Below are 27,585 nucleotides of genomic sequence, written 5' to 3'. Positions count from 1 at the left end.
TATAAATTTTTGGTAGATAAAAATTCGTTTAAGTTTTTCACATGACCGTTAAATTAAATTCAAATGAGTAACACGGGCAGCAACCTAACAGTGGAAATTCCCCCACGCGGTTCAAATTTGACAGTTTCGTTCAAATGTTTTGACACGAACAATGTGTAAAGTTGCATTTTCATAATAAAAAGTTAAATTCCTGTGCGAAATGTACCCCAAGTGCGATAATTGTAAAATTCTCTTATTAGCTGAGGAGGAACGAATTGAATGGTAATAAACAGCAAATTATAAATCTAACAACTTCACGTCAGTGTTTAAGGTATAAAGACCTCAGTGCCAAAAACATAGAGTTGCACAAAAAAATTATAGAACAAGAGGAACTGATAACAATTCTGAAGAAAAAATTATTAGAAAAACGGACAAGTTACGTGTCGGAATACATAACAAATTTGGTTGATCAATCGAGTAGATTTCTAGAGCATGTGAGTGCAAATTTGGAAGTATTAAAAATTTAAACTTGATCATAGGACAATTTCCAAAACTGCAAACTCCTCCACCAAAATCTTAAAGAAAAGTTATTGGAAGTAAACGAGTTTTTGGAAACTTTCAACGCTGAACGGGAATTATTTCAGCAGGAAATTGAAGAGAATGAGCGACATTTCACAGAACATGTGTCTTATTTAAATGGACAGTAAGTTTTGTGGTCGAAGTAATCACTAGCTCAACTCATTTTCAGGGTTGATTATTTTCGTGAATCATTATTCCACGAACTGGAGAAGTCCAATAGAATCAAGCATTATTTTTTCAAAAAATTGTCAGGCGTTGCGTCTGCGAGTTACAGTGTAGTGCTTGAGACTTTAAAAGAGGAAAGTGAGAAACTAAATACTGAACTAAAGTCACGGTACCGGCAAACAATTCAGAAGAGCAAGGACGAGATTGAGAGACAAAGTCTGCTTGTTTCCAAACTCCGGAAGCATAACAGACAGCTGTACTCAATTATTCAAAAGTCAAAATTTGAGAATGAAACCAAAATATCAAAACTGGAGGTAAGCAATTCGTGATATTATATAATATAACAACGTTCATTGTTCCATGTTTAAGAAAACTGTAAAAGATTTGAAACAGGCGATGAGCAAGTTAAAAGAAAAGAATGAATACTTGCACACGCAGATAAAGTTAGAAGTGGAGGGTTGTCAGAACGACATTTTCGACGCCAGGAGGAAAATAAGGACACTAGTTAAGTAACAATCTTTATTCAGACAATAAATTACTCGTAAAAAATTAATACAATGATCCCAACTTATACAAATCGCTGCAAATTATACAAAAATGGTGGTATAAATAAAAAAAATTTAGGTGTAGGTTAAAAACGGCGAAATACAAATAAATTTTCTAGTTTATCACAATTACTGTTACTTGTTTGGAAACCTATTGCTCAATTATGTTCCTTCTTCTCCTTTTTCTTGCGCTTCTTCTTCTGTTTGTCGCTCTGCAAGTCTTCGTTCTTCTTCAGTAAGCAGTGTCTGCAGTACCAGTCCTCACTGTCGTCGGGCGGCACTTGAATCCCCACACAAACCCTACCGGCGATTCATTAATTTCGGCTGAAACTAAGTTATTTATTTATTACCAATGGTACCAGGCGTCGCATCCGTCGCAGCCAATCATCGGACTGCCGTCATCCTGGCTCCCACATCCGGGGCAAATCCACACCTCGTTCCCGTCGGCGTCCTTGAAGAGATTATTTCAAGTGAAACGTAAAAACCGACCCCGATTCACCAGCAAGTGGTGAATTGAAATCATGGAAAGCGCACAGACATTCACACAAAGCAGCGAAACAAGCGCTCAAATCTGACCATGTTGGTGAATGATGAATAAAATCGTGGGCACTCATAAGCCAGAACAGGTCCGCATATTGTCTGACACACACTGAACTTACTTTCTTGACGGGTGTTCGGCGTTTTTTAGGCTTAGAAGGTTTTGGTTTGATGGGATGGATTCTGGGCCTACCTGGTCCAGGACCAGTTCTAGCCGCTGGTGTGTTTGGCATTTCTTCCTGTGCTGTCTCTTCAGCTGTTCAAAACTCACAACTTAACGACTTTTAACAATATGTACAACGGTAGCACACTCAAACGAGATAACGCAAACCCATGCAGATCTACACAACCCCCCCACCACAAGCATGACACTATGAAGCAAATGAAATAAGCAAAGACAATGCATGATAAAATAAATGACAATGAGAGGAGACGGGGAGGAGAATGAAGATGATTCCTAGGTCAGATTTGATTTTCGAACGCCTGAGCTCTTCTTCGTTCCGCATAGTACTTACAATGTATCTGGAAGGAGGAGCTGGTGGTACTATTGGAACATCAACAATCTCTCTCCTAATTTCTTTTGTTCGTATTTTAGGAATGGGTTTTAGCATGGTTTTCTTCGTTTGGTTTACGAAATTATCAGAAGAGGAACTAGGATAACTGTCATTGAAAGCTGCAGAGCAAAAAAATAGTAAGGAGAGACCTCATCAGTAAGTTAAAATAAACTAAACAAAACAATAACAAAACTAATCACATGCTGAGTGGTACACTGTTTAACTGATGCAAGCCAAACTTAGTGTTTCAAAATCAAAAAACTAAACACTTCAAAGGTGGCACAACGCACACGCATACAAATAACAAAATGACCAAAACTAAGCCGTTAGTCCGAATTTGGCACTCAAATAATAATAACAAAACAAAGGAAAACAACGAGTGTGCTAATCTCAACACAAACTTGCCTGGCTGCACGGTCTTTGGCGGGTTTACAGGCTTAGGTTTAGGTGGTCCGCACACCAAAGCCGAGATTTTGGCCAAACCGGGCGACGTCTCCCGTTTCACCCTATCCTCGCTACTCGTAACCACATCCTCTTCCTCCTTCTTCACAATCGGCTTAATGTTCCTAACACAAAATAGAAACTTTACTGATTTTCATTCCCACAACTTACAATTTCCGGGTCTCCGACGGCTCCGGACTTGGCGACGGCGATTTCAGCTTGAGCGTGATTTTCACACCTGGAGAGTCGCCCTCTTTCAGCTCCTTCTCCTTATTGCGTTTCTCCTTCTTCTCTTTTTTGATTTTCTCCTTCTTCTCCTCCTTCAACTTCTTCTTTTCGGCCTTGTTTTTGATTTTATCCTTCTTGTTGCGTTTCTTGATCTTGTCTTTCTTTTCCTTTTTGTGTTCCTTGTTCTTCTTTTCCAACTTTGACGATGGTGAGCCGGGATCAGAAGTGTCGTTAGAAAGCGGTTTCTCCCCTAGTTTGCCAGGGGGAGATGGGGAATCTTCCACCACGTGAACATCTGACGGCGGCGGCGGTTCGATTTTCTGGTGGAATGAAGACAAATGTGGTTTTTGCCCAAAATTGTACAAATTCATGGGCGGAAACGGCAGTGGGGGGATCAGTGGGTTCGCCAAAGGCGTTGGTATCAATCCCGGACCTAGAATTGAAAAGCAAAACTAGGATAAAGAAAAAACCGTTCACTATTTTCGGAAACGAAAAAAAAAATATCATAGAATCGTAACACGCGAATTTACCTCCAAAGTTGAAGGGGAAGGGGATGGGGGCCAGGGGCGCGTGGTTGGGGATGGGAACGGGCACAGTTGGCGGAAACTCCATTTTGGGTAACACTTGGGCTTCCGGTGTTTTGGGCCGCTCCATGTCCATGTCCATCGTATCGTTGTCTAGCCGATGCGGACTTTGGTTTTTCTGAATCTGAAAAACAACCTTAGTGGGAATACAAATTGTTGCGAAGCTCCGTTACTCTCTTTATCTTCTTGCTGTCTTTCCGCTTGCGTTTTTCCTTGACTATTGGCGGGCTGTGTGAGATCATTTCGGGGGTTTTGGGGGTTGAGGGAGTCCCCGGTTGGGAGTCATCGTCAAAGTAGGGCGTGTCCATCTTTTCTGGGCTTTTCTGGGCCGAGGAATTGATGGGTTCGATGGTCACGTCGCTTGATAAGTGGGTGAATTTGGGGAGGACTTCGTCCGGTTCGTCGATTATCAAGTCGGGGGAGCTTTCCCTCGATTCTTGTTTAATATCGTCTTTTTTTATTTTAACGTCGGTTTTTTCGTTCTTCACGTTTGATATTTTCTTAAATATGTTGACTTTTTTCTTGTCGGGCTCCGTGAAGAGTTTGTCGACGTTGTCGTGCTCAGGTGGGAAGACTTGGGGGCTGTTGGGCCGCATGGGAATGGGGGTGATCGTAGTGTTGAGTTTCTCCGTTTTAAGCCGGGCTGCAGCCAAGGTTTTGCTGATCTTAGCGGCTTGGTTTGCTTTGTTCTGCAGCTGGGAGATGTCGTGTGCCAGGGGGTTGAGGACCTTGTTGGGCGCTTTCTGTTGTTGCTTCGATTTCAGTATACACTTCATTGAGTTGATTCTGTTTTTGCCCGCTAGAGCCGGGTCCGTGTTTCCTTCCTGCTTGAATTTCTTTTTCTCAACTTTTTTGACGACTTTCGTCGGTTTTTTATTCAGATCGATGGTTTCCTGGGGTGGGTTTACGGGACCCATTGGGTCTATGGACGAAATTGGGGTTCTGGATTCAGGTAATTTGCCTTCTCGCGCTGGGGATAGAAACCCAGAAGTTGTCATCATCACACTGCTTATTTCTCTTGTCGGCCGACTGCCTTCTTCTTCTCTGCGGAAACTAAGACAGCCTTATTGTGAATTTGGAAATAGATAATACCTAGGCCGTTTGAACTCTGAAGGTGATATGTCGGCCGGTTTTTTAAAAACTTGGGAATTTTCAGGGTTGGTGTCTTCCAGTTCCTCAACTTTACAATTGATCGCTTCTAATTCATTTCTATTACCTATAATAATAATAATAATTATTAATTGTTCACTATTAGAGACGTTAACTGTTTTTTAAAATGGCTGCATTTAAAAAAAAATTCCGGTGTATATGCAGGTGTCCCAATATTAAAAAAACACTAAAGTTATGTTTTTTCAAATGGCACACCCTAAATTTTATTGCATTTTTGGACGTAGCTTTTAATACTGATGATTTTGTTCTAAACTTGTACTGGTCGATTTTGCTGAAATAATTTGATTTTTTTGACAAAAACACGCGAAGTAGGAATTTCACCACTTTAAAGGAAAAAGTTTATATGTTTATTTGTACCAATTGTTTTGCGCACTGCAATTAGAAAAGTAGAGAAATTAATAAGTTTGTTAAAAGTTGAATAACTTGAAAAAGTTAATGGAACGCCCTATTTTTTGCTGTTGCTTCTGAAAGATTATTAAATAGTCTATCTAAAAAAACAAGTTTTAAATTTCTGATAATACTAAATAATAATAAAAAAAGAATTGGCCCTAAAATAGACCCCTGTGGCACACCTTTATTTGTAATGGTAGGACTAGAAATACGATTATTTATTGTAACTACGCTATTCAAAATAAAGAAAATGTGAATGTGATTTGAATATCTATTGGTCTATAGCACTCATTTTCTTGTAGACTGGTATGATCTTTTTGGTATAATAGCTTAAATTGTAGACATTTCCGATGGCAAATGTATTATTTAAGGTACAAATATTAAAAAAGCGTTATACCTTCTAAAAGTGGGTTCATGGGGGGTAGGTGTTCATGTATGTGGACCGGTCTGGTGACCACCTCCTTGCTGCCTGGTTTTAGAAAATTCAAATGGTCTTCCTTGGGTATGGGGTACTTGGGGACAGCGCTTGGCGCCGCAGCAAAATTAACATATCTCACGTACTCCTCCAGCTCCGGGACGCTGATCCCCATGTCCCTAAAGGTCAGACCCAAGTGGTCCAAGTTCGGTTGGGTGCACCCAACTGAAATCCACACATTAGCATTGCCCCTAAGTTCCAAATTGCGTACATTCGTTTGCGTAGCTGTTTGTGTTCCTGGTAATCTGGCCCATGTAATTCCCTAAAATGTCGGTTAAAATCTCCAACGGTGTTGAATTTATCGAGTTCCATCCTAGCGTTTGTAAAATTTTCGCTACAGATATCTTAAGGTGGTCTCGTGTGTAATTACGAGACATTTTGCCGATTTATTTGACTACACAAGCTCTATAAAAGGGTGCACCAACACCTAATACAAATAAACTTCCATTTTGTATCAACACCCGTGACCTTGACAGACGGCAGACATCAGACATGCTTTTAATGCTTAAAAACGCCAAACTATATTCAGAATAGCGATAAATACGCAGGAGAGACGATCTGTTAACCCAACCGAACCGATAATTTTTTATTTGGTTGCGCACAGTGGGTTGCAAACGGTACTAACCGCTTAACCGCTGGCGTCCATGTTTGTGGGCGGTTTGGGCATTACAAGTGGGCAGTGTAGAGGCGGGTCCAAAGATGGCGCTGGTCGCTGGTGTGTTTACAAGCGACAGCGGCATTCTATTTTGAGTAGAGAGTAGCATGTTATGTTCAAATAGACAGTGTACAAATCGTTTTGTTCGTGGTAGCGTTCGCAACAACACTCAGTAACGAATTAACGTATTCGAATTAGTGCACACCGATTTGAAATGGCAACATTGTCTCAAATGACCACTTCTCATTAAATGTTTTTCCGAGTTAGCAACAAAACATAACTTGCGTTTGGACGTGAAAGTAGTTATTTTTGTGTGAAGACGGTTTTAGAATTCGCCAGTTTGTTTCTTATATACCGGCTACTTATTTTGTAAGGATGGATGAAAATGAGCAAGAATTGAAATCACCAATCAAACGGCTGGGATCCACGAGAAAACTTTTGGTTTTTAACAGTGAGTACACCTGTCTAGTTATCACCGAATATTTAACGCGTCTAAAGGTGGAACGGAGTTACTTATTTTTGTAATATTTAAATTTCTGTAAAAGTCGTTACCCAAGGTCACGGTATTGCAACAATAACCTTTTACCTGCAGCCGTTACTATTCAGTCTCCGGTTTGCGTCAATAAATATCATATTTTTTATCATTAAATCAATCCAAATAAAACAATCGAATTTTAATTAACAATGTAATTAAGCCACTTTAGCAGAATCCTGATTCCTGGCGTAAACAATAATTCTCTATAAACAGGATATTACTATTAAATCAATAATATTTATTAATAGTTTTGCAAAACAGGCGTATTTTCGATTTCCGAATTCCGCCCAAGGCCACTCTGGATTCTTATCAAGTTATACCTGAGGCGGTAAAAGACAAGAAAATCCAACTAATTATCAAAGTTAATGTCACAAGCGAAAATTATGCAAGATGTCGTAAATTCAGCCTGAACTTGAACTTGTAAACAACAGTTAGCAAGATAAGCGAATTAACAAAGGTGTTAAATAGCCCCGAACTGTCAGGCATCCAGTCGAAAATAATCGACAGCGGCGAAAAAGCCATAAAAAATTTATAGTATTATAAATGTGAGCGTCCCATCTCGCCTGCTTCATGTGTGATATTTTAATAATCGGGTTCAATGTTGTATATTTTATGACGGTTATAACCGGTAATAATAACGTCCTTTAGGTCAAATGTAGCGCCATGACGGCGCAGACTGATTGGTTGATTTGTGTCCGAATTAAGCTCAGACGTGACTTTTGAGGCAAATAGCGTAATAATCGCATCATACAAACGACTTCGTCTCGTGTCCGTCAGAAAAGAACGGCGCCGCTTTGGTGCGTCTGCACCACCAAACTAAAAATTTAACATACAGTGGGGTGGGCTTGATTGAAGGGAGGATTAGAGTAACGAGATTTTTTTAATTATTTTTTAATTATTTGCAAAGGGGAGACCGAATTGAAACCCAAATCAGCGGGTGCAGATTTAGCCAAATCCATTAAAAATCGATGTCCTTTAAGCGCAGTGGAAATATTTATTTAATACAGTGGAACGTCGTCTTAACTTTTACGTTAAATGAGTTTTAACGTTTTAAAGTTACCGGAAATAAAATATCATCTATTTTATTAAAAAATATTACATAATTACGTAGGTATACCTACTTTGATAATAGGGCACGTACAGGGTGTCCTACCGATGTGAAAAAGTCCTTTGACCTTTCATCGTTAGAAAATTAATCTTTTTATTACGAAACGCCGTGAAATTAAAACAACCTATATTTTTTTAACTGATGTTTTTAAGCTAGATTGTTATAGTCGATTTTGAAATAGTTTGATTTTTTGACGAAAACACGCTTTTTGAAAAAAATATTACATAAAAACTAAGAATCTCAGACGAGTAGGAATTTCACCACTTTAAAGGGAAAAGTTTAAACTTATATTTGTACTAATTGTCTTGCGCATTGCAATTAAAAAAGTAGAGAAATTAATAAGTTTGTTAAAAATTGAATAACTTGAAAAAGTTAATGGAACACCCTATTTTTTGCTATTGCTCCTTAAAGATTATTAAATTGTCTATCTAAAAAATCAGGTTTTAAATTTCTGATTATAAAATTGTTACAGATGAAGGTAAACTATTAATAATATGAAAAGAATTGGTCCTAAAATAGACCCGTGTGGCACACCTACATTTGTAATAGTAGGATTAGAAATACGATTATTTATTGTAACTACGTTACAAAGTACAAACTATACAAAGTATAGTTTTTTAATATTTACTTTGTTCGTTAAAAGCCGGGTTCGTTGTGACCGAGTTCCACTGTAAAATGCACTTTGAAACGGTCTTGCACCTGCTAGGTTTTTCGAATAATTTTTGCGTGTCATTGAAAAGATTCAGCGAAACGTACAAGTAAGTTGACCATGACTACAATTACCAATTGTCATTAATAAACTTAGCCCACGATCAAGCGATGAAAATAATTTAAAAACAGTAAAATTTGTTTGCCACACCGTTGTATAAATATTGTCTTTGTTGTGAAATAAATAATTGTGAGTAAAATTGCGACAGTTCGCTGCTTCGGTAAATTTACTTAACGTTGAAAATTTGAGGTTGAAAAATGAAGCAAAAATTCCGTCATTATTGTCGCAACTCTGCTAATATTTATATTTTTGTTTTGTGTCCTTCACAACACCATTGATATTTCGTGTCGTTAATTAGAAAGCCAGAGTAGGGGGTGATGTTTGTACTGACAGTACGGTTTTCTCGAGGGGACGAACAATTCAATCGATACCATCACTCATGCTTTGTCTTGCAGACGTGAATTTGTTGGAGACTAAAATAATTTTATTAATTTGCGGGGGCTTCGAACAACGGAAGCGCTTTTTATGGGAGCTTTATCACTCCAATCTGGTGCAGCAATCAGATGTGGCTGACTCTAATTTAAAATGCAGACAGTTTTTTCCACGAAAAGGGCTCGAAGTTTGAACCCATATGGACACCACGTGATATTTTCGGCGTGTTTCAATTTTTTGCGAAACGACGAGCGAAGTGATCAATGTAGATTTTTCCATAGTTTGTGGAAATGTTTGAAAATTGATAATCAAAACAATCTGGCGAAGCCGTGCTGTTTGTTTCCGAGCCCCTGTCTTGTTTTCAACAGACATGAAACATATTTCTGGCGTTTTTTTAGTCTTGAGTAACAGAAGCAGTCGCAGTCTTATCTTTTTATGGTTTTTGGTGGCGGTAACAGGTCCGATTCGAAGTTTGTTTAATAGTTTTTCACTCAGATGAGGAAATAATGCATGGGTGTCAGATTCGAATTGGAACACATGACCCTTGTAGTGTTTAATGGTATAGGAAATGGTTGTTTAAGTCATCAAGCTCATTATACGTGCTCTGTACGGGGATGTGGTTTTCCTTACTAATTCACGATTTAGTTTTTTCAGTCATTGTTCTAGTGTCGTGCTGTTAGGTCGATATGAAGCAGTCTCGCGCCCGCAAAAACACTAAATGCGACTGGACGGAAGGTAATAATAATAAATAAGTCTAATTTTCTCGACATTAAACAAACAAATCTCAATTACCTCATTAAAAGGGCAAACATACTCCAAAACCGATGTTTGTTTATCAATAAACCGCAATTAGCGAGAAGAAGTCTCGTTAACTCGCACTTATTGTACTATCACTCGCCGTTTATTGATAAATCATGAAATGCTTTATTTGTGTTAACGGAGGAGTAACTCGATCCTCTCCAGCGCTCTTAATCGTATCAATATGTTGCTGTTCTTCACTTACACTTAAAAAGTGGCATCGCATTATGTTTGCTTTTTAGCAGCTTTCAACCGAGCGGTTGTCTTATCTTGACACAAATTGAGTATAACCAAACAGGAAACCAGTATAAATAACACTGATGCAAACATGACTTTGGCGAATTCGTAATTGACATCACAGATAATTATTTACAAAGCATTTTTTAATTCGTTTATTGTTAAGTGGAGCCAGTCATTTTGCTTTGTTGCATTATGACCGGATTGGATGTGCATTTCATCGTGGGCGTTTTAGCCGACTTTATAGATGTGCGAAAAAATAATAAACAATAGTTCAACAGTCTTAGCTTCAGTTTTAAGTAAACACCTCGCTTTGTGCTTTCTGTGCGCATAACTGATGTAAAACCTAAAGTATGCGGTACATCTGGCAATTGTTAATAATTAATTACACAAAAAGTTGCCTTAATCATACATTTGTGCCCAGATAACGCAATAATAAAAAGACGCCACTGGAACAACAAATGTGTGAATCACTTGTGGTTCCACACTTTGTCGAAAGTGTGGTTTTTCCGCCTAGTAATAAACATCTAATTGAGCCCTTGACTGAAAAAATTTTAATGCAAAATCTGATTATTTGATTGTTGATGCCGTGTCTAAAAACATCCAATTTCATCAAACCGCTTTTACCACGCAATTCAATTTTGGCAAATCTAATAATATGAGCCGACTTTTGATTATTTTCCTAAAAGTGAATTTTTATAAAACAAAATGTTGTTTTATCAAAGCGCGAGTTTGAGCTTTTTACATAACGTATCCAATATTGAATTGCGGCTGTTTTTAAGTTCATGGTCTGGCTAATTGCTTCGTCTGCGCTTTGTACATATGGTTGATCAAAAGGTGAAATTGTAAACTTTTTAAAAACAATTTTGTTTGCCGAATTCACTTCAGTAATTTCCTAATTCGTTGTTTTATACACGAGCGGTTTTGTTTTTGTGCAAAATGCTGATTTAATTTCAAACATGCGAAGCATTCGAAAAATTATTTCCATTTTTTTCGTCTAGATGTAACTGAAAGGTCAGTATTGCCCTCGGAGATTTACAGAATCGTTTATTTAGCTTTGGATAATGCGTAGAAATCCCTTAAGTATCGACTTCTGTTAAATAAATGGAGCCAGTGGGCGGGAACCCCACTGTACGTAATCGAAGTTAATGGAAGCGTTTATATCGAATTAATACAATGTATGTTGTTTTGCAATAAACATTGTTTTGCGTTGCTATGAACAATATTAATAATTTATTGTTTTTCTTATTTCCATAGCGCTATAAAGCTCTCCCGGAGTTTCATTTCCGGTTGGGCCGAAAGCGCCACCAACTTCGAAGTCATTGAACTTTTAGGATTCGTTTAATTCCTTTATAAAGTTTGCCTGTGTGGGCGTCGAATTTACTTATTTATGGAATTTAGTTTAAAATTTTAACACCCATTTAGTGAAAATTAGTCCATTGTTATTTTTACCATCAATGGCAGGGGAGAAGGGTCGGTCGGCAGAATCATTGTTATTTATTTAGTTTAGTTATTTCTGCTGCTTCTGTTATTTCAGGTGTCGATGATCTTCTGCTTCTATTTTTTTTTCATCGGTTCTATTTTTTCCGCAATAAATATAGAATGAATTGGTGAATTATTGAACAAGAGGTTTTCCTCTTCGTGTGAAACTGGCTAATTTTGAATAAGCGAAAATTCAGCTCTCGTTACGCGTTATGAACTTACGGTATCGAACACATTAGCATTAGGTCGTATGAATATTCTAAATTAATTTCGTTTAAGGACTTTTTGTCGGGATTGGTTGGTTTCGACAAATATGAAATAAAACAGTTTTCAAGTTCGTCGCGACGCAACGTTTCACAAATTAAAGTTAGTTTATTAGTTATTATTAAAGTTAGTTTACTAGTTAGTTTATTTAATTTATCATTTGGCTGATACAAAATAAATTTTCATGTGCGACTAAAATTTGCCGAATAACACGGATTTTTTTAGTTTGCATTAAATTATCATTGCGAATTAATTTATTAGTATTATTTTATTTATTATTAATAAAATCCTATTATTTCAGACAAACACAGCAATTTTTATTTCAATTTTTTATTTTATTTTATTTTTATTATTGTTGAATTTTGAAAAAAATTTCAAAAAAATGAAAATAATCCCTTTTTTGGAATGAATTACCACTAATTTTTTGGAAGTAAAAAATTATAACTTTAAGCCACTTTTTTGCTTTAAAATTTGCGAACTCAATCGTGTCTTAATTATTATTTACTATAATTTTTTTAATTTTTGGAAATAATCAATTACCTTGGAGTCCGGTTATAACGAATTTCCGGATATAACGAACTAAATTTGACTTAAAATTTTCCGTTTATTACGAACGTTTCATCGAATTTTCAGGAATATTTTGGTGTTGATGATAACAAAGCAGCAAGAGATGTGTTAACTGATGAACAGATTAATGAATTATTAACTAAAACATTTTAACCAATAAAAACGTCTGTTTTTTATATTTTATGATAGCAGATCTCAAAGGAAGTCAAAATAAATCAGCTGAATTTTTACTATTTATACAAGTTTTTGAGATATATAGGGTGCAACCATCACTTCAGCGTCTCAAAATTCGTCAAAAAAACGCAAAATCTACTAGGTTTGCGTCTTTTGTGTACTTTTTTTCAAAGTTAACATGACATTTGAGGAAATGAAATTCAGTAAATCGGAGCATAATTTTTTCATTATTATTTTTTACAGGACTTGTTTTTCTGTGGCTGTGGCTAACTTTAGCTCAATTTATTCGCATATTAACTTATTTTACAATTACATTTATGACAGTGGTTGTGGTCGCGTCATTTTCTTTTTCGGCGGCTGTACTTGGTATTATTTTTGGGCAATCAGCAGAATCGCACTAATTGTCGAAATATGCGACTTTTCCGTTTATTACGAACTTTTCATCGAATTTTGAGGAATATTTTGGTGTTGATGATAACAAAGCAGCAAGAGATGTGTTAACTGATGAACAGATTAATGAATTATTAACTAAAAACATTTGAACCAATAAAAACGTCTGTTTTTTATATTTTATGATAGCAGATCTCAAAGGAAGTCAAAATAAATCAGCTGAATTTTTACTATTTATACAAGTTTTTGAGATATGTAGGGTGCAACCATCACTTCAGCGTCTCAAAATTCGTCAAAATAACGCAAAATCTACTAGGTTTGCGTCTTTTGTGTACTTTTTTTCAAAGTTAACATGACATTTGAGGAAATGAAATTCAATAAATCGGAGCATAATTTTTTCATTATTATTTTTTGCAGGACTTGTTTTTCTGTGGCTGTGGCTAACTTTAGCTCAATTTATTCGCATATTAACTTATTTTACAATTACATTTATAACAGTGGTTGTGGTCGCGTCATTTTCTTTTTTGGCGGCTGTACTTGATATTATTTTGGGCAATCAGCAGAATCGCACTAGTTGTCGAAATATGCGACTTTTCCGTTTATTACGAACTTTTCATCGAATTTTGAGGAATATTTTGGTGTTGATGATAACAAAGCAGCAAGAGATGTGTTAACTGATGAACAGATTAATGAATTATTAACTAAAAACATTTGAACCAATAAAAACGTCTGTTTTTTATATTTTATGATAGCAGATCTCAAAGGAAGTCAAAATAAATCAACTGAATTTTTACTATTTATACAAGTTTTTGAGATATATAGGGTGCAACCATCACTTCAGCGTCTCAAAATTCGTCAAAAAAACGCAAAATCTACTAGGTTTGCGTCCTTTGTGTACTTTTTTTCAAAGTTAACATGACATTTGAGGAAATGAAATTCAGTAAATCGGAGCATAATTTTTTCATTATTATTTTTTACAGGACTTGTTTTTCTGTGGCTGTGGCTAACTATAGCTCAATTTATTTGCATATTAACTTATTTTACAACTACATTTATGACAGTGGTTGTGGTCGCGTCATTTTCTTTTTCGGCGGCTGTACTTGGTATTATTTTTGGGCAATCAGCAGAATCGCACTAGTTGTCGAAATATGTGACTTTTCCGTTTATTACGAACTTTTCATCGAATTTTGAGGAATATTTTGGTGTTGATGATAACAAAGCAGCAAGAGATGTGTTAACTGATTACAGATTAATGAATTATTAACTAGAAACATTTTAACCAATAAAAACGTCTGTTTTTTATATTTTATGATAGCAGATCTCAAAGGAAGTCAAAATAAATCAACTGAATTTTTACTATTTATACAAGTTTTTGAGATATATTGGGTGCAACCATCACTTCAGCGTCTCAAAATTCGTCAAAAAAACGCAAAATCTACTAGGTTTGCGTCCTTTGTGTACTTTTTTTCAAAGTTAACATGACATTTGAGGAAATGAAATTCAATAAATCGGAGCATAATTTTTTCATTATTATTTTTTACAGGACTTGTTTTTCTGTGGCTGTGGCTAACTTTAGCTCAATTTATTCGCATATTAACTTATTTTACAATTACATTAATGACAGTGGTTGTGGTCGCGTCATTTTCTTTTTCGGCGGCTGTACTTGGTATTATTTTTGGGCAATCAGCAGAATCGCACTAATTGTCGAAATATGCGACTTTTCCGTTTATTACGAACTTTTCATCGAATTTTGAGGAATATTTTGGTGTTGATGATAACTTAATGAATTATTAACTAAAAACATTTTAACCAATAAAAACGTCTGTTTTTTATATTTTATGATAGCAGATCTCAAAGGAAGTCAAAATAAATCAGCTGAATTTTTACTATTTATACAAGTTTTTGAGATATATAGGGTGCAACCATCACTTCAGCGTCTCAAAATTCGTCAAAAAACGCAAAATCTACTAGGTTTGCGTCCTTTGTGTACTTTTGTTCAAAGTTAACATCACATTTGAGGAAATGAAATTCAGTAAATCGGAGCATAATTTTTTCATTATTATTTTTTACAGGACTTGTTTTTCTGTGGCTGTGGCTAACTTTAGCTCAATTTATTCGCATATTAACTTATTTTACAATTACATTTATGACAGTGGTTGTGGTCGCGTCATTTTCTTTTTCGGCGGCTGTACTTGGTATTATTTTTGGGCAATCAGCAGAATCGCACTAATTGTCGAAATATGCGACTTTTCCGTTTATTACGAACTTTTCATCGAATTTTGAGGAATATTTTGGTGTTGATGATAACTTAATGAATTATTAACTAAAAATATTTTAACCAATAAAAACGTCTGTTTTTTATATTTTATGATAGCAGATCTCAAAGGAAGTCAAAATAAATCAGCTGAATTTTTACTATTTATACAAGTTTTTGAGATATATAGGGTGCAACCATCACTTCAGCGTCTCAAAATTCGTCAAAAAACGCAAAATCTACTAGGTTTGCGTCCTTTGTGTACTTTTGTTCAAAGTTAACATCACATTTGAGGAAATGAAATTCAGTAAATCGGAGCATAATTTTTTCATTATTATTTTTTACAGGACTTGTTTTTCTGTGGCTGTGGCTAACTTTAGCTCAATTTATTCGCATATTAACTTATTTTACAATTACATTTATGACAGTGGTTGTGGTCGCGTCATTTTCTTTTTCGGCGGCTGTACTTGGTATTATTTTTGGGCAATCAGCAGAATCGCACTAATTGTCGAAATATGCGACTTTTCCGTTTATTACGAACTTTTCATCGAATTTTGAGGAATATTTTGGTGTTGATGATAACTTAATGAATTATTAACTAAAAATATTTTAACCAATAAAAACGTCTGTTTTTTATATTTTATGATAGCAGATCTCAAAGGAAGTCAAAATAAATCAGCTGAATTTTTACTATTTATACAAGTTTTTGAGATATATAGGATGCAACCATCACTTCAGCGTCTCAGAATTCGTCAAAAAAACGCAAAATCTACTAGGTTTGCGGCTTTTGCGTACTTTTTTTCAAAGTTAACATGACATTTGAGGAAATGAAATTCAGTAAATCGGAGCAAAATTTTTTCATTATTATTTTTTACAGGACTTGTTTTTCTGTGGCTGTGGCTAACTTTAGCTCAATTTATTCGCATATTAACTTATTTTACAATTACATTTATGACAGTGGTTGTGGTCGCGTCATTTTCTTTTTCGGCGGCTGTACTTGGTATTATTTTTGGGCAATCAGCAGAATCGCACTAATTGTCGAAATATGCGACTTTTCCGTTTATTACGAACTTTTCATCGAATTTTGAGGAATATTTTGGTGTTGATGATAACTTAATGAATTATTAACTAAAAATATTTTAACCAATAAAAACGTCTGTTTTTTATATTTTATGATAGCAGATCTCAAAGGAAGTCAAAATAAATCAGCTGAATTTTTACTATTTATACAAGTTTTTGAGATATATAGGATGCAACCATCACTTCAGCGTCTCAGAATTCGTCAAAAAAACGCAAAATCTACTAGGTTTGCGGCTTTTGCGTACTTTTTTTCAAAGTTAACATGACATTTGAGGAAATGAAATTCAGTAAATCGGAGCAAAATTTTTTCATTATTATTTTTTACAGGACTTGTTTTTCTGTGGCTGTGGCTAACTTTAGCTCAATTTATTCGCATATTAACTTATTTGACAATTGCATTTATAACAGTGGTTGTGGTCGCGTCATTTTCTTTTTCGGCGGCTGTACTTGATATTATTTTGGGCACTCAGCAGAATCGCACTAGTTGTCGAAATATGCGACTTTTCCGTTTATTACGAACTTTTCATCGAATTTTGAGGAATATTTTGATGTTGATGATAACTTAATGAATTATTAACTAAAAACATTTTAACCAATAAAAACGCCTGTTTTTTATATTTTATGATAGCAGATCTCAAAGGAAGTCAAAATAAATCAGCTGAATTTTTACTATTTATACAAGTTTTTGAGATATATAGGGTGCAACCATCACTTCAGCGTCTCAAAATTCGTCAAAAAAACGCAAAATCTACTAGGTTTGCGTCTTTTGTGTACTTTTTTTCAAAGTTAACATGACATTTGGGGAAATGAAATTCAGTAAATCGGAGCAAAATTTTTTCATTATTATTTTTTACAGGACTTGTTTTTCTGTGGCTGTGGCTAACTTTAGCTCAATTTATTCGCATATTAACTTATTTTACAATTACATTTATGACAGTGGTTGTGGTCGCGTCATTTTCTTTTTTGGCGGCTGTACTTGGTATTATTTTTGGGCAATCAGCAGAATCGCACTAGTTGTCGAAATATGTGACTGGTGATGCGTTCGTCAATTTTGTTATCAGTGTGATATCGCGCCGTTAGTCACAGCTCGTCGAATGGGCAATTTGCGCGTAAACGACAAAGGCTCGTGCACTAGGTGGAGCAATTAGGGCAAATTGGCCATCGCGGAAAGAGCGCAGACGGCAATTCGAGCGAGTGATCATTTTGAATGAGCCCATCGGCCCATGGGCCCAGCCCAGCCGAGGGTGTCTGCCTCCGCCGTCTGATGGTGGCGATGGGACAAGGACAGTCTGGAGGTGCGCGCAGACGCCATACTGTTCCGTTTTTGGCCGGGTTTATACGTTTATGCCCCTCCATCAGTCTGTGTTGCGATGCTACATCGCAACTCGACTTACTCTATCTACTACCTTGCCTACAGCAGAAAGTGTAGATTCGGGGCGAGCGCCGATGTAGTAGTTAGTTGGTGGATTTTTATTTATAGAACCCACGTGCAGCCGGCTCGATGTGTTTTATTTATACTGTGTTTCGGTTTTTTTCTACTAATTTACCTCCTTCCGTTGTTTCCATTCGATAAATGCCAGCTCAAATAAGACTGATTTTCGTGTGAGTGCGCAACACGCAGCATCCCCAACGATGTTCCAGTGCATCATCCAACAAAAGAATGGCTGGATTCACCCCCATAACACTGAGACCAAAGACGTTTTCCCAGGTTTGAACCCTTTCATCCATTGATTAAAGAGCCGCGATTAATACGATTCGGATGTCAACAAAGGAAATCGCTGTTTTTCCGGTTCAAACTTTCTCACATTTGATTTAAGTTTAGAAAAAATATATATCGCTTCCGCTGCGACATTAGAAACTCGCCGCGTTCCGATGTCTAGCCCAGACCCATGATATATCATGACCCCTATGGGGAGGGCCGAAGGGGCGAATGATGGCACCCTCTCATTATTTATTGGCCACATTAGACTGAATCATGTTCTTTGAATAAAAATCACACCGAGAGGATGTTTACAAGCTCGGTTTTAATTGCAACAATTTGCTAAATTCTTGACTATGGTATGCAGGTGTATAGTCAGCTAGTCGCGGGTACCAAAGTTGAACGCCTTCCACAATATAGCTATAGGCCACAACAGTTAGTTCTTCCGAGAGCAGTTATTACAATAAGATTGTTTTTCGGCTTCGGAAGGTGATTCAGTTGGTTTTTAAGGGGGAAATACAAATACACCATGATAGAATTTATTTCTGCTGCATCTGCGCCTACCATATGAGACTTTATATGAGTCATTCGGCCTATGTTTAGCTCAAACTACCCTAAGGATTTCCTTTCGTTGGACAAGCGAGCTGCTTTGTTAAATACGCGACGACCGAAGAATACGGAAATTAAAAAACACGCCAAGAATTGATAAGTTTTATCACAGCCGTTCCACTTAACGGACGGGACACTGCAAAATGTGCAAAGTGATTTTTTTATACTTATGCCAGTCAATTACAGCACATTTTAAATTTTGAAATACGGACAGGAAAAAGAAATACACACTGATGACGGACGGGACAAAAAAATTGGGTGTGAAAATTGCTCAAAAAAATTATTCCGACAGGTTTTAATTATTAAACACTTTAAAAGTATTAAAATTAGACAGTGGAAATTAAAAATTCTTGTAAGAAATGAGAACATTTTGTTTGTGATAACAGACGAGACAGCAAAAGAAATATTATTAATCAATTTACTTACTGATTTAAATTTTCTAAACTTCCAGAAATTGGAGTACGTCTAAGTATTTTTACTTCTGTCGCAAAATCGCGTATTTTGAAAGAAACAGTGATAATCTCCAATTAATTTTTGTTTGGGCGATTTGCAGCGAATTTTTTGGCATTGTTTGTCCCCAATTAGCGGTGAAGGCGGTGCAGTTGATTCGTTTCTCCTTGTGGATGCAATTTTCACCCGCAATTGTCTCAATAGCTTGATGACAGACACTATTGCAAATTAGTTCAACAACCTTTAACGTATTTGTTTTTATTGCGGTAAATTACCATAACAGTATCAGCGTACACATACAAGGACATAAGTAGTTGTGATTTTGTAATTAAATATGTTTATGAGAAAGAAACACATTATGTTGTTTGAAGTAATTGCTTAAAAACTGCTTAATTGCTTGTGGTAGTGTTTGTTATGAGTTGCTTGACCAGCCTCCTAATCTACTTTAGGAGTGTGTAGACAAGGCGTATCGAACTTGACCTCTCCGAGGTGAAAAATTAATGATTTTTGACTGCAGCATTGATGCTTCATTAGTGCTTTCAACTCGCGGTGGTTTCACTTATGCCGATTTTAACAATGAAAATGGTGGTTACAGTTTATGTTTAGACGTGTAATAGTTGCATTAATCTTCACAAATCTGTAAAATCGCAACTTCAAGTTTTTTAATCTTATGTTAGAACGCTTCGTTAGGTTGTTTCTGTGGTTTAAAACCACAGTCACGCTCAAATGGCATTTTTTCGGTTTGGTTTGGTTTGGTATTTCACCACTTATCAGAAAATTCGTGCAAATAAATAACGCAGTCAAAATACAAATTTCGGACTTGACATACATAGATTAAAAAAATATTTTTGACATTACATTATTTTTGAAAATTATTGAAAACGTTTTTTTTCACTATTGCTAATGACCGGTATAACAAAGAAGCACCTAATTTGCATTGTAACAAAAAACATATGGGTCATGTCACCCGCTGGCCCAACTCTACCGGAATTACCCTAAGTGTGCAAATTATTGATTTTTTTTATCTACTGAATTAAAGTTTTCTAAAAGCAACAAAATGTCACGAACGAAGTGAATGCAATTTAGATTAAACTTGATGATTTTTAATACCTAAAAATTTGGCAAATTCTGAAAAATATTGCCTCCGCGAATCCAATAGTTAAAGTTTTCTAAATTAAAACAGATACGTCTTCGTTCACTAAACTGGGAAATTCGAATATAATCCGACCCTACTTCAGCTGGTTCCCAGTTAAGATAATTTCAGTAAAAAATGACCTTACGGATGATCTTAGGCAAGCTGATAGCGCAGTGAACGCTGTATTTTTCTAAGCCGTGTTTTGTGATTTCCATGGAGGTCTTCACATCAATTTGTGTAATCACAGCCAAATTACATGAAATCCCTCACATGCGTAATTAAATTGTTAAACTGAAGCTGACCTCACCGTGTGTTGCGTTGTGAGTCCTTGACTTTTGGTACATTTTAATTGAGTTGATGAGATGCAGCCTAGCAAGTTCTCGTTTTCTGAGAGGACTTTGTGGCACAAAGAATGCAATTTTAATGGAAGAGAATGAAACAACTTTGTCTTGTTATATTAAAACACAGTCAGTTTGACATTTGACAAGACGAGATTCCCGGAAGTCATGCTCTACCGGACTAATGATACATTGTATTCCAGGCCATCGGGTTTGGAAACTGCCGAAATTTCTCGCTTGTTTATAATTGTGACACTGGGGACAAATTGGGTTTAATTAAGGCGGAATTTCGTTTAATAAAATTTGTTTCTTGGAATTATTGGAAAAGTTCGCGACGCTTTTGACAGGTGTTAAAAGCAGCGGCCACATGTTTCCTGTAAATTTGCTTGATTTAATTATGTTAATGATTTTACTTTCACGCCAGTACTTGTATGGGAAGATTGTATAAAAAGGCGTAAAAATAACGATCTGCTTAGATAAAATGTAGAAAGCGAAAAAGATGATCTTTGCATGAAATTAACAATCGCTCCTAATAAGCGAATGAAATTTTTGCATTCTTATTGTAATAGTGCGTTAATGGACGATAACTATTTATCCAAACACGAATTATGAGCAGAGTGAGGCTGTAAATTATTCGACAGCCAACCGGTTGTGAGGTTTCTCACTAACCGAATTGTAAAAAAATCGTTGGTTTAGCGACGAAATGGATCGATGAGGTTTGAATGAAGATGGAAATTTCTTTCATTGTGGCGATGGCACATTAACTTTTGCCATTAGTGATATTTTTATCTTTGAACGTATGAATGGAGTTATTATAAAGCCGCTTCGTTATCTGGCCAGGCAATGTCAAAGTTCTTTTTCCCAATCTTAATTCAACCCTACATAATACTAGATAAGCTTTTGTGTGGGTTATCTCAGATTTCACGAGTAATATTTCAATCGCTGCAAGGAAATACTAAACTCCAGAAATAGCACCCTTCTAATCCTATTTTTAGAGCGATTTGTTTGTGTAGGCTGTGGGGTGTTCTAGATCGGCTGAATTGTGCGATGATCTCAATGAAAATTTTTCTCGTCAGGAATTTCCTCCAGGTGGACAATTAATTTAGCGCGTAATAGAGATAAATTCCAGAGAAAAACAAAGGGTCAAAGGCCGGGAAACTTATTTTTGTGGTGTAATTCGCGTCGAAAACCGCAGCCGACTCGATTCAATTCACGTAGCGAGCGGGACCAGTTTTTGGAGCTAGAGAATTTTGACGGACTTTACCTGAGGCTGGGGCTATTGTGAGCTGCCCCCTAGCCTCTTGCGCGATCAAGCCCCGATAATGTCTGCATGACATCAAAGCAGTTGTCCTTAACTAACAGGAAAACTTTAACTTAGCCCTGTGACATTTCAATGGCACATTGTTTCCAAACTGACTCGCCTGCACTGCGTTTTAACGCACTCACCCGTTAATGACTCGAAAAAATCAATAAAAACGGTCGTAATGCCGTAATTAACAACCACCACTTAACCGAAGCTTCGGATTACGCAGGTACTATAATTTAAGAATAGTTACGCTGGCTTGATGGACAAGTCCAGCATTTGCCGGATGATAATTACCAAAGTGTTCTCAAAAACGCGTCTAGCGGTGATAAATAAATCATAAGGCATACCCGCTGTATAATTATTTAAGGATCGCGGTGCAGGGATCTTTTATTTCTCTGAAAGCGGTGGGATTAAATATTTATAAGCCGTTTTGTTTTTCTAATTTCTCTTCGATCGCGGACTATGCGATCCATTGTAATTGACTTCTTTATCCTCACTCATAAAAATCAATAAACCACCTCTTCATATCAAACCGGATATCGCCGCTTTTCTCTATGCTTTCAAGAAGTTACCGCGTAACATATGGTGGTTTGTTAGCGATTTTGCAAAAACTTATTCACGGATATTTTTAAAATTTTCGCCACACCTTGGACGTCAAATGTCACGTTTGTCTGTATCATCAAAATAGTAGCATTGTGGTGTTTAAAAAACAAGTGTTGAGTAATAATCACATGCACTACACCTATAATTACCATCCCGATCTATGCCAACGGATGAGTAAAACTCGCATTTTTTGTGATTTTTACAAATGTGTTAGTTTCATGTGAAGAGTTGTAAACGAGGCAATTTGCCTCAGTCTATTTATTCCATTCACTACATCGTGCATTAAATCAGCAGATCTGGTATTAAGCTACTGAGGCGAACATCCGTCACAGATATTTCGATTTTTAATAAATATAACTTATCTAATCTGCGAACGGTAAAAATAAACGCAAGTAAAATGAACTTGCTCATTTTAAAAGTCAATGAGAATTCCATGTTTGCATAACGCCAAACTTTGGCATTGGGGTGATAACACTGTCATGCATAGTTTTAATAAAATAAGTGTTGACAGAAAAATAGTACCATCGGAATATTTAAATTTTTGACAAAGGAACAACTAAATATCGTTTTATTACGTAAAAGCATAAAAATAATGATTTCAATTGATTAATAGACGATATATTCTCTTATCTGTTCATACGGAGAGATTCCATCAAGATACAGGCGCCTGAAAAGAAAATGACGCGTTCATAAACGCACGCAATTTTTTTACCGCAAAAATGATTTACAAAAAATATTTAATTATTTAATTACCATTTCTAAAATCCCATTGTTGTAATTTTTTAATTCTTATTTAATAGAAACAAAAGAAAAGGACTTGGTTTAAAAAAAAATGGGAAATAAATGAATTTTTGCAGAACGTACGCTTAGAAAAGATAAATTTTTGGTCATTTTCGTTCAAATTTGGTGATTTTTTTTTTGGTGTAGTTTAATGAAAACCGTAAAAAAATTGTTTTTGGCCTAAAAACGTTTTTAAATCTTCAGAATTTACAAAAATAATGTCACTTTTGACACAATTTTGTGATTTATTTGCTTGCTTTTAAAAAAAATTTGCGCAATAATTGAGTTTTTGCTGAATAAACGCTTAGAACAGGTAAATCTTTGTTCTTTTCGATCAAAATGTGGTAATTTTTTATTCTTGTTTAATAGAAACAAAGGAAAAACTTGATTTTTGGCCTAAAAACGTGTTTAAATTCCCAGAACTTGCAAAAATAATGGCATTTTTCGCATAATTCTGAGATTTATTGACTTAGTTTTAAAAAAAATTTTTGCAGAATGAACGCTTAGAAAAGATAAATTTTTGGTCATTTTCGTTCAAATTTGGTGATTTTTTCGTTCTAGTTTAATGAAAACTGTAAAAAAAACTTAATTTTTGGCTTACAAACGTGTTTAAATCTTTAGAACTTGCCAAAATAATGTCACTTTTGACACAATTTTGTGATTTATTTGCTTGCTTTTAAAGAAATTTTGCGCAATAATTGAGTTTTTGCTGAATAAACGCTTAGAAGAGGTAAATCTTTGGTCATTTTCGACCAAACTGTGGTAATTTTTTCATTCTTGTTTAATAGAAACAAAGGAAAAACTTGATTTTTGGCCTAAAAACGTGTTTAAATCTCCAGAACTTGCAAAAATAATGGTATTTTTCGCATAATTCTGAGATTTATTGACTTAGTTTTTAAAAAAAATTGCGAAATAAATAAATTTTTGCAGAACGAACGCTTAGAAAAGATAAATTTTTGGTCATTTTCGTTCAAATTTGGTGATTTTTTGGTCTAGTTTAATAAAAACCGTAAAAAAAATGATTTTTGGCCTAAAAACGTGTTTAAATCTTCAGAACTTGCAAAAATAATGTTACTTTTGACACAATTTTGTGATTTATTGGCTTGTTTTTAAAGAAATTTTGCGCAATAATTGAGTTTTTGCTGAATAAACGCTTAGAAGAGGTAAATCTTTGGTCATTTTCGACCAAAATGTGGTAATTTTTTATTCTTGTTTAATAGAAACAAAGGAAAAACTTGATTTTTGGCCTAAAAACGTGTTTAAATCCCCAGAACTTGCAAAAATAATGGTATTTTTCGCATAATTCTGAGATTTATTGACTTAGTTTTAAAAAAAAATTGCGAAATAAATGAATTTTTGCAGAACGAATGCTTAGAAAAGATAAATTTTTGGTCATTTTCGTTCAAATTTGGTGATTTTTTCGTACTAGTTTAATGAAAACTGTAAAAAAATGATTTTTGGTCTAAAAACGTGTTTAAATCTTTAGAACTTGCAAAAATGATGTTACTTTTTACACAATTTTGTGATTTATTTGCTTGCTTTTAAAGAAATTTTGCGCAATAATTGAGTTTTTGCTGAATAAACGCTTAGAAAAGGTAAATTTTTGGTCATTTTCGATCAAAATGTGGTAATTTTTTATTCTTGTTTAATAGAAACAAAGGAAAAACTTGATTTTTGGCCTAAAAACGTGTTTAAATCTCCAGAACTTGCAAAAATAATGGTATTTTTCGCATAATTCTGAGATTTATTGACTTAGTTTTAAAAAAAAATTGCGAAATAAATAAATTTTTACAGAACGAGCGCTTAGAAAAGATAAATTTTTGGTCATTTTCGTTCAAATTTGGTGATTTTTTGGTCTAGTTTAATAAAAACCGTAAAAAAAATGATTTTTGGCCTAAAAACGTGTTTAAATCTTTAGAACTTGCAAAAATAATGTTACTTTTGACACAATTTTGTGATTTATTGGCTTGTTTTTAAAGAAATTTTGCGCAATAATTGAGTTTTTGCTGAATAAACGCTTAGAAAAGGTAAATCTTTGGTCATTTTCGATCAAAATGTGGTAATTTTTTATTCTTGTTTAATAGAAACAAAGGAAAAACTTGATTTTTGGCCTAAAACGTGTTTAAATCTCCAGAACTTGCAAAAATAATGGTATTTTTCGCATAATTCTGAGATTTATTGACTTTGTTTTAAAAAAAATTGCGAAATAAATAAATTTTTACAGAACGAGCGCTTAGAAAAGATAAATTTTTGGTCATTTTCGTTCAAATTTGGTGATTTTTTGGTCTAGTTTAATAAAAACCGTAAAAAAAATGATTTTTGGCCTAAAAACGTGTTTAAATCTTCAGAACTTGCAAAAATAATGTTACTTTTGACACAATTTTGTGATTTATTGGCTTGTTTTTAAAGAAATTTTGCGCAATAATTGAGTTTTTGCTGAATAAACGCTTAGAAGAGGTAAATCTTTGGTCATTTTCGACCAAAATGTGGTAATTTTTTATTCTTGTTTAATAGAAACAAAGGAAAAACTTGATTTTTGGCCTAAAAACGTGTTTAAATCCTCAGAACTTGCAAAAATAATGGTATTTTTCGCATAATTCTGAGATTTATTGACTTAGTTTTAAAAAAAAATTGCGAAATAAATGAATTTTTGCAGAACGAATGCTTAGAAAAGATAAATTTTTGGTCATTTTCGTTCAAATTTGGTGATTTTTTCGTACTAGTTTAATGAAAACTGTAAAAAAATGATTTTTGGTCTAAAAACGTGTTTAAATCTTTAGAACTTGCAAAAATGATGTTACTTTTTACACAATTTTGTGATTTATTTGCTTGCTTTTAAAGAAATTTTGCGCAATAATTGAGTTTTTGCTGAATAAACGCTTAGAAAAGGTAAATTTTTGGTCATTTTCGATCAAAATGTGGTAATTTTTTATTCTTGTTTAATAGAAACAAAGGAAAAACTTGATTTTTGGCCTAAAAACGTGTTTAAATCTCCAGAACTTGCAAAAATAATGGTATTTTTCGCATAATTCTGAGATTTATTGACTTAGTTTTAAAAAAAAATTGCGAAATAAATAAATTTTTACAGAACGAGCGCTTAGAAAAGATAAATTTTTGGTCATTTTCGTTCAAATTTGGTGATTTTTTGGTCTAGTTTAATAAAAACCGTAAAAAAAATGATTTTTGGCCTAAAAACGTGTTTAAATCTTTAGAACTTGCAAAAATAATGTTACTTTTGACACAATTTTGTGATTTATTGGCTTGTTTTTAAAGAAATTTTGCGCAATAATTGAGTTTTTGCTGAATAAACGCTTAGAAAAGGTAAATCTTTGGTCATTTTCGATCAAAATGTGGTAATTTTTTATTCTTGTTTAATAGAAACAAAGGAAAAACTTGATTTTTGGCCTAAAACGTGTTTAAATCTCCAGAACTTGCAAAAATAATGGTATTTTTCGCATAATTCTGAGATTTATTGACTTTGTTTTAAAAAAAATTGCGAAATAAATAAATTTTTGCAGAACGAGCGCTTAGAAAAGATAAATTTTTGGTCATTTTCGTTCAAATTTGGTGATTTTTTGGCCTAGTTTAATAAAAACCGTAAAAATAATGATTTTTGGCCTAAAAACGTGTTTAAATCTTCAGAACTTGCAAAAATAATGGTATTTTTGACACAATTTTGTGATTTATTGGCTTGTTTTTAAAGAAATTTTGCGCAATAATTGAGTTTTTGCTGAATAAACGCTTAGAAAAGGTAAATCTTTGGTCATTTTCGATCAAAATGTGGTAATTTTTTATTCTTGTTTAATAGAAACAAAGGAAAAACTTGATTTTTGGCCTAAAACGTGTTTAAATCTCCAGAACTTGCAAAAATAATGGTATTTTTCGCATAATTCTGAGATTTATTGACTTTGTTTTAAAAAAAATTGCGAAATAAATAAATTTTTGCAGAACGAGCGCTTAGAAAAGATAAATTTTTGGTCATTTTCGTTCAAATTTGGTGATTTTTTGGTCTAGTTTAATAAAAACCGTAAAAAAAATGATTTTTGGCCTAAAAACGTGTTTAAATCTTTAGAACTTGCAAAAATAATGTTACTTTTGACACAATTTTGTGATTTATTGGCTTGTTTTTAAAGAAATTTTGCACAATAATTGAGTTTTTGCTGAATAAACGCTTAGAAAAGGTAAATCTTTGGTCATTTTCGATCAAAATGTGGTAATTTTTTATTCTTGTTTAATAGAAACAAAGGAAAAACTTGATTTTTGGCCTAAAAACGTGTTTAAATCTCCAGAACTTGCAAAAATAATGGTATTTTTCGCATAATTCTGAGATTTA

At 34.6% G+C, this 27,585-nt stretch overlaps 3 protein-coding genes across 7 annotated transcripts in view; 2 read left to right on the top strand and 1 right to left on the bottom strand.

Annotated features, from left to right (window-relative positions):
* The first annotated feature begins 104 nt into the window (after positions 1-104).
* LOC103313040 (uncharacterized) lies at positions 105-1,397 on the top strand. Its single transcript, XM_008195231.3, has 5 exons — positions 105-261; positions 311-473; positions 519-682; positions 728-1,037; positions 1,093-1,397. The coding sequence occupies exons 1-5, from the start codon at positions 200-202 to the stop codon at positions 1,234-1,236; spliced, it is 843 nt and encodes a 280-aa protein (XP_008193453.2). The 5' UTR covers positions 105-199; the 3' UTR covers positions 1,237-1,397.
* On the bottom strand, positions 1,229-6,228 carry Taf3 (TBP-associated factor 3). Of its 3 annotated transcripts, XM_008195235.3 has the most exons (11): positions 5,859-6,228; positions 5,570-5,812; positions 4,705-4,828; positions 3,786-4,665; positions 3,559-3,736; positions 2,972-3,461; positions 2,765-2,925; positions 2,321-2,478; positions 1,928-2,061; positions 1,619-1,719; positions 1,229-1,568 (listed from the first exon to the last, which is right to left on the bottom strand). In XM_008195235.3, exons 1-10 carry the CDS (start codon positions 6,022-6,024, stop codon positions 1,653-1,655), a joined length of 2,601 nt encoding a protein of 866 aa, XP_008193457.2. In that variant the 5' UTR covers positions 6,025-6,228; the 3' UTR covers positions 1,229-1,568; positions 1,619-1,652. The 3 variants fall into 3 exon arrangements, with proteins under 3 accessions (XP_008193457.2, XP_008193456.2, XP_001814148.2); XM_008195234.3 differs by lacking the exon at positions 1,928-2,061; XM_001814096.4 differs by lacking the exon at positions 2,321-2,478.
* A 202-nt stretch (positions 6,229-6,430) lies between these two features.
* The window catches only part of LOC660987 (SLIT-ROBO Rho GTPase-activating protein 1), a 30,584-nt gene continuing 9,429 nt past the window's right edge, over positions 6,431-27,585 (top strand). The window contains exon 1 of one of the 3 annotated variants that reach the window (XM_008195229.3): positions 6,431-6,753. In XM_008195229.3, coding sequence (XP_008193451.2) covers positions 6,678-6,753 — 76 coding nt within the window. In that variant the 5' untranslated portion in view covers positions 6,431-6,677. Of the gene's footprint in view, positions 6,754-9,688; positions 9,822-17,671; positions 18,041-27,585 lie in introns of those variants that run through there. The other 2 variants (XM_008195230.3, XM_967179.5) reach the window with 2 other exon arrangements.

The sequence above is a fragment of the Tribolium castaneum genome, chromosome 10 (genome assembly GCF_031307605.1).
Source record: "Tribolium castaneum strain GA2 chromosome 10, icTriCast1.1, whole genome shotgun sequence".
Taxonomy (NCBI): domain Eukaryota; kingdom Metazoa; phylum Arthropoda; class Insecta; order Coleoptera; family Tenebrionidae; genus Tribolium; species Tribolium castaneum.
Note: the sequence above shows the minus strand (reverse complement) of the source record. Positions and strands in the feature narration are given on the sequence as shown.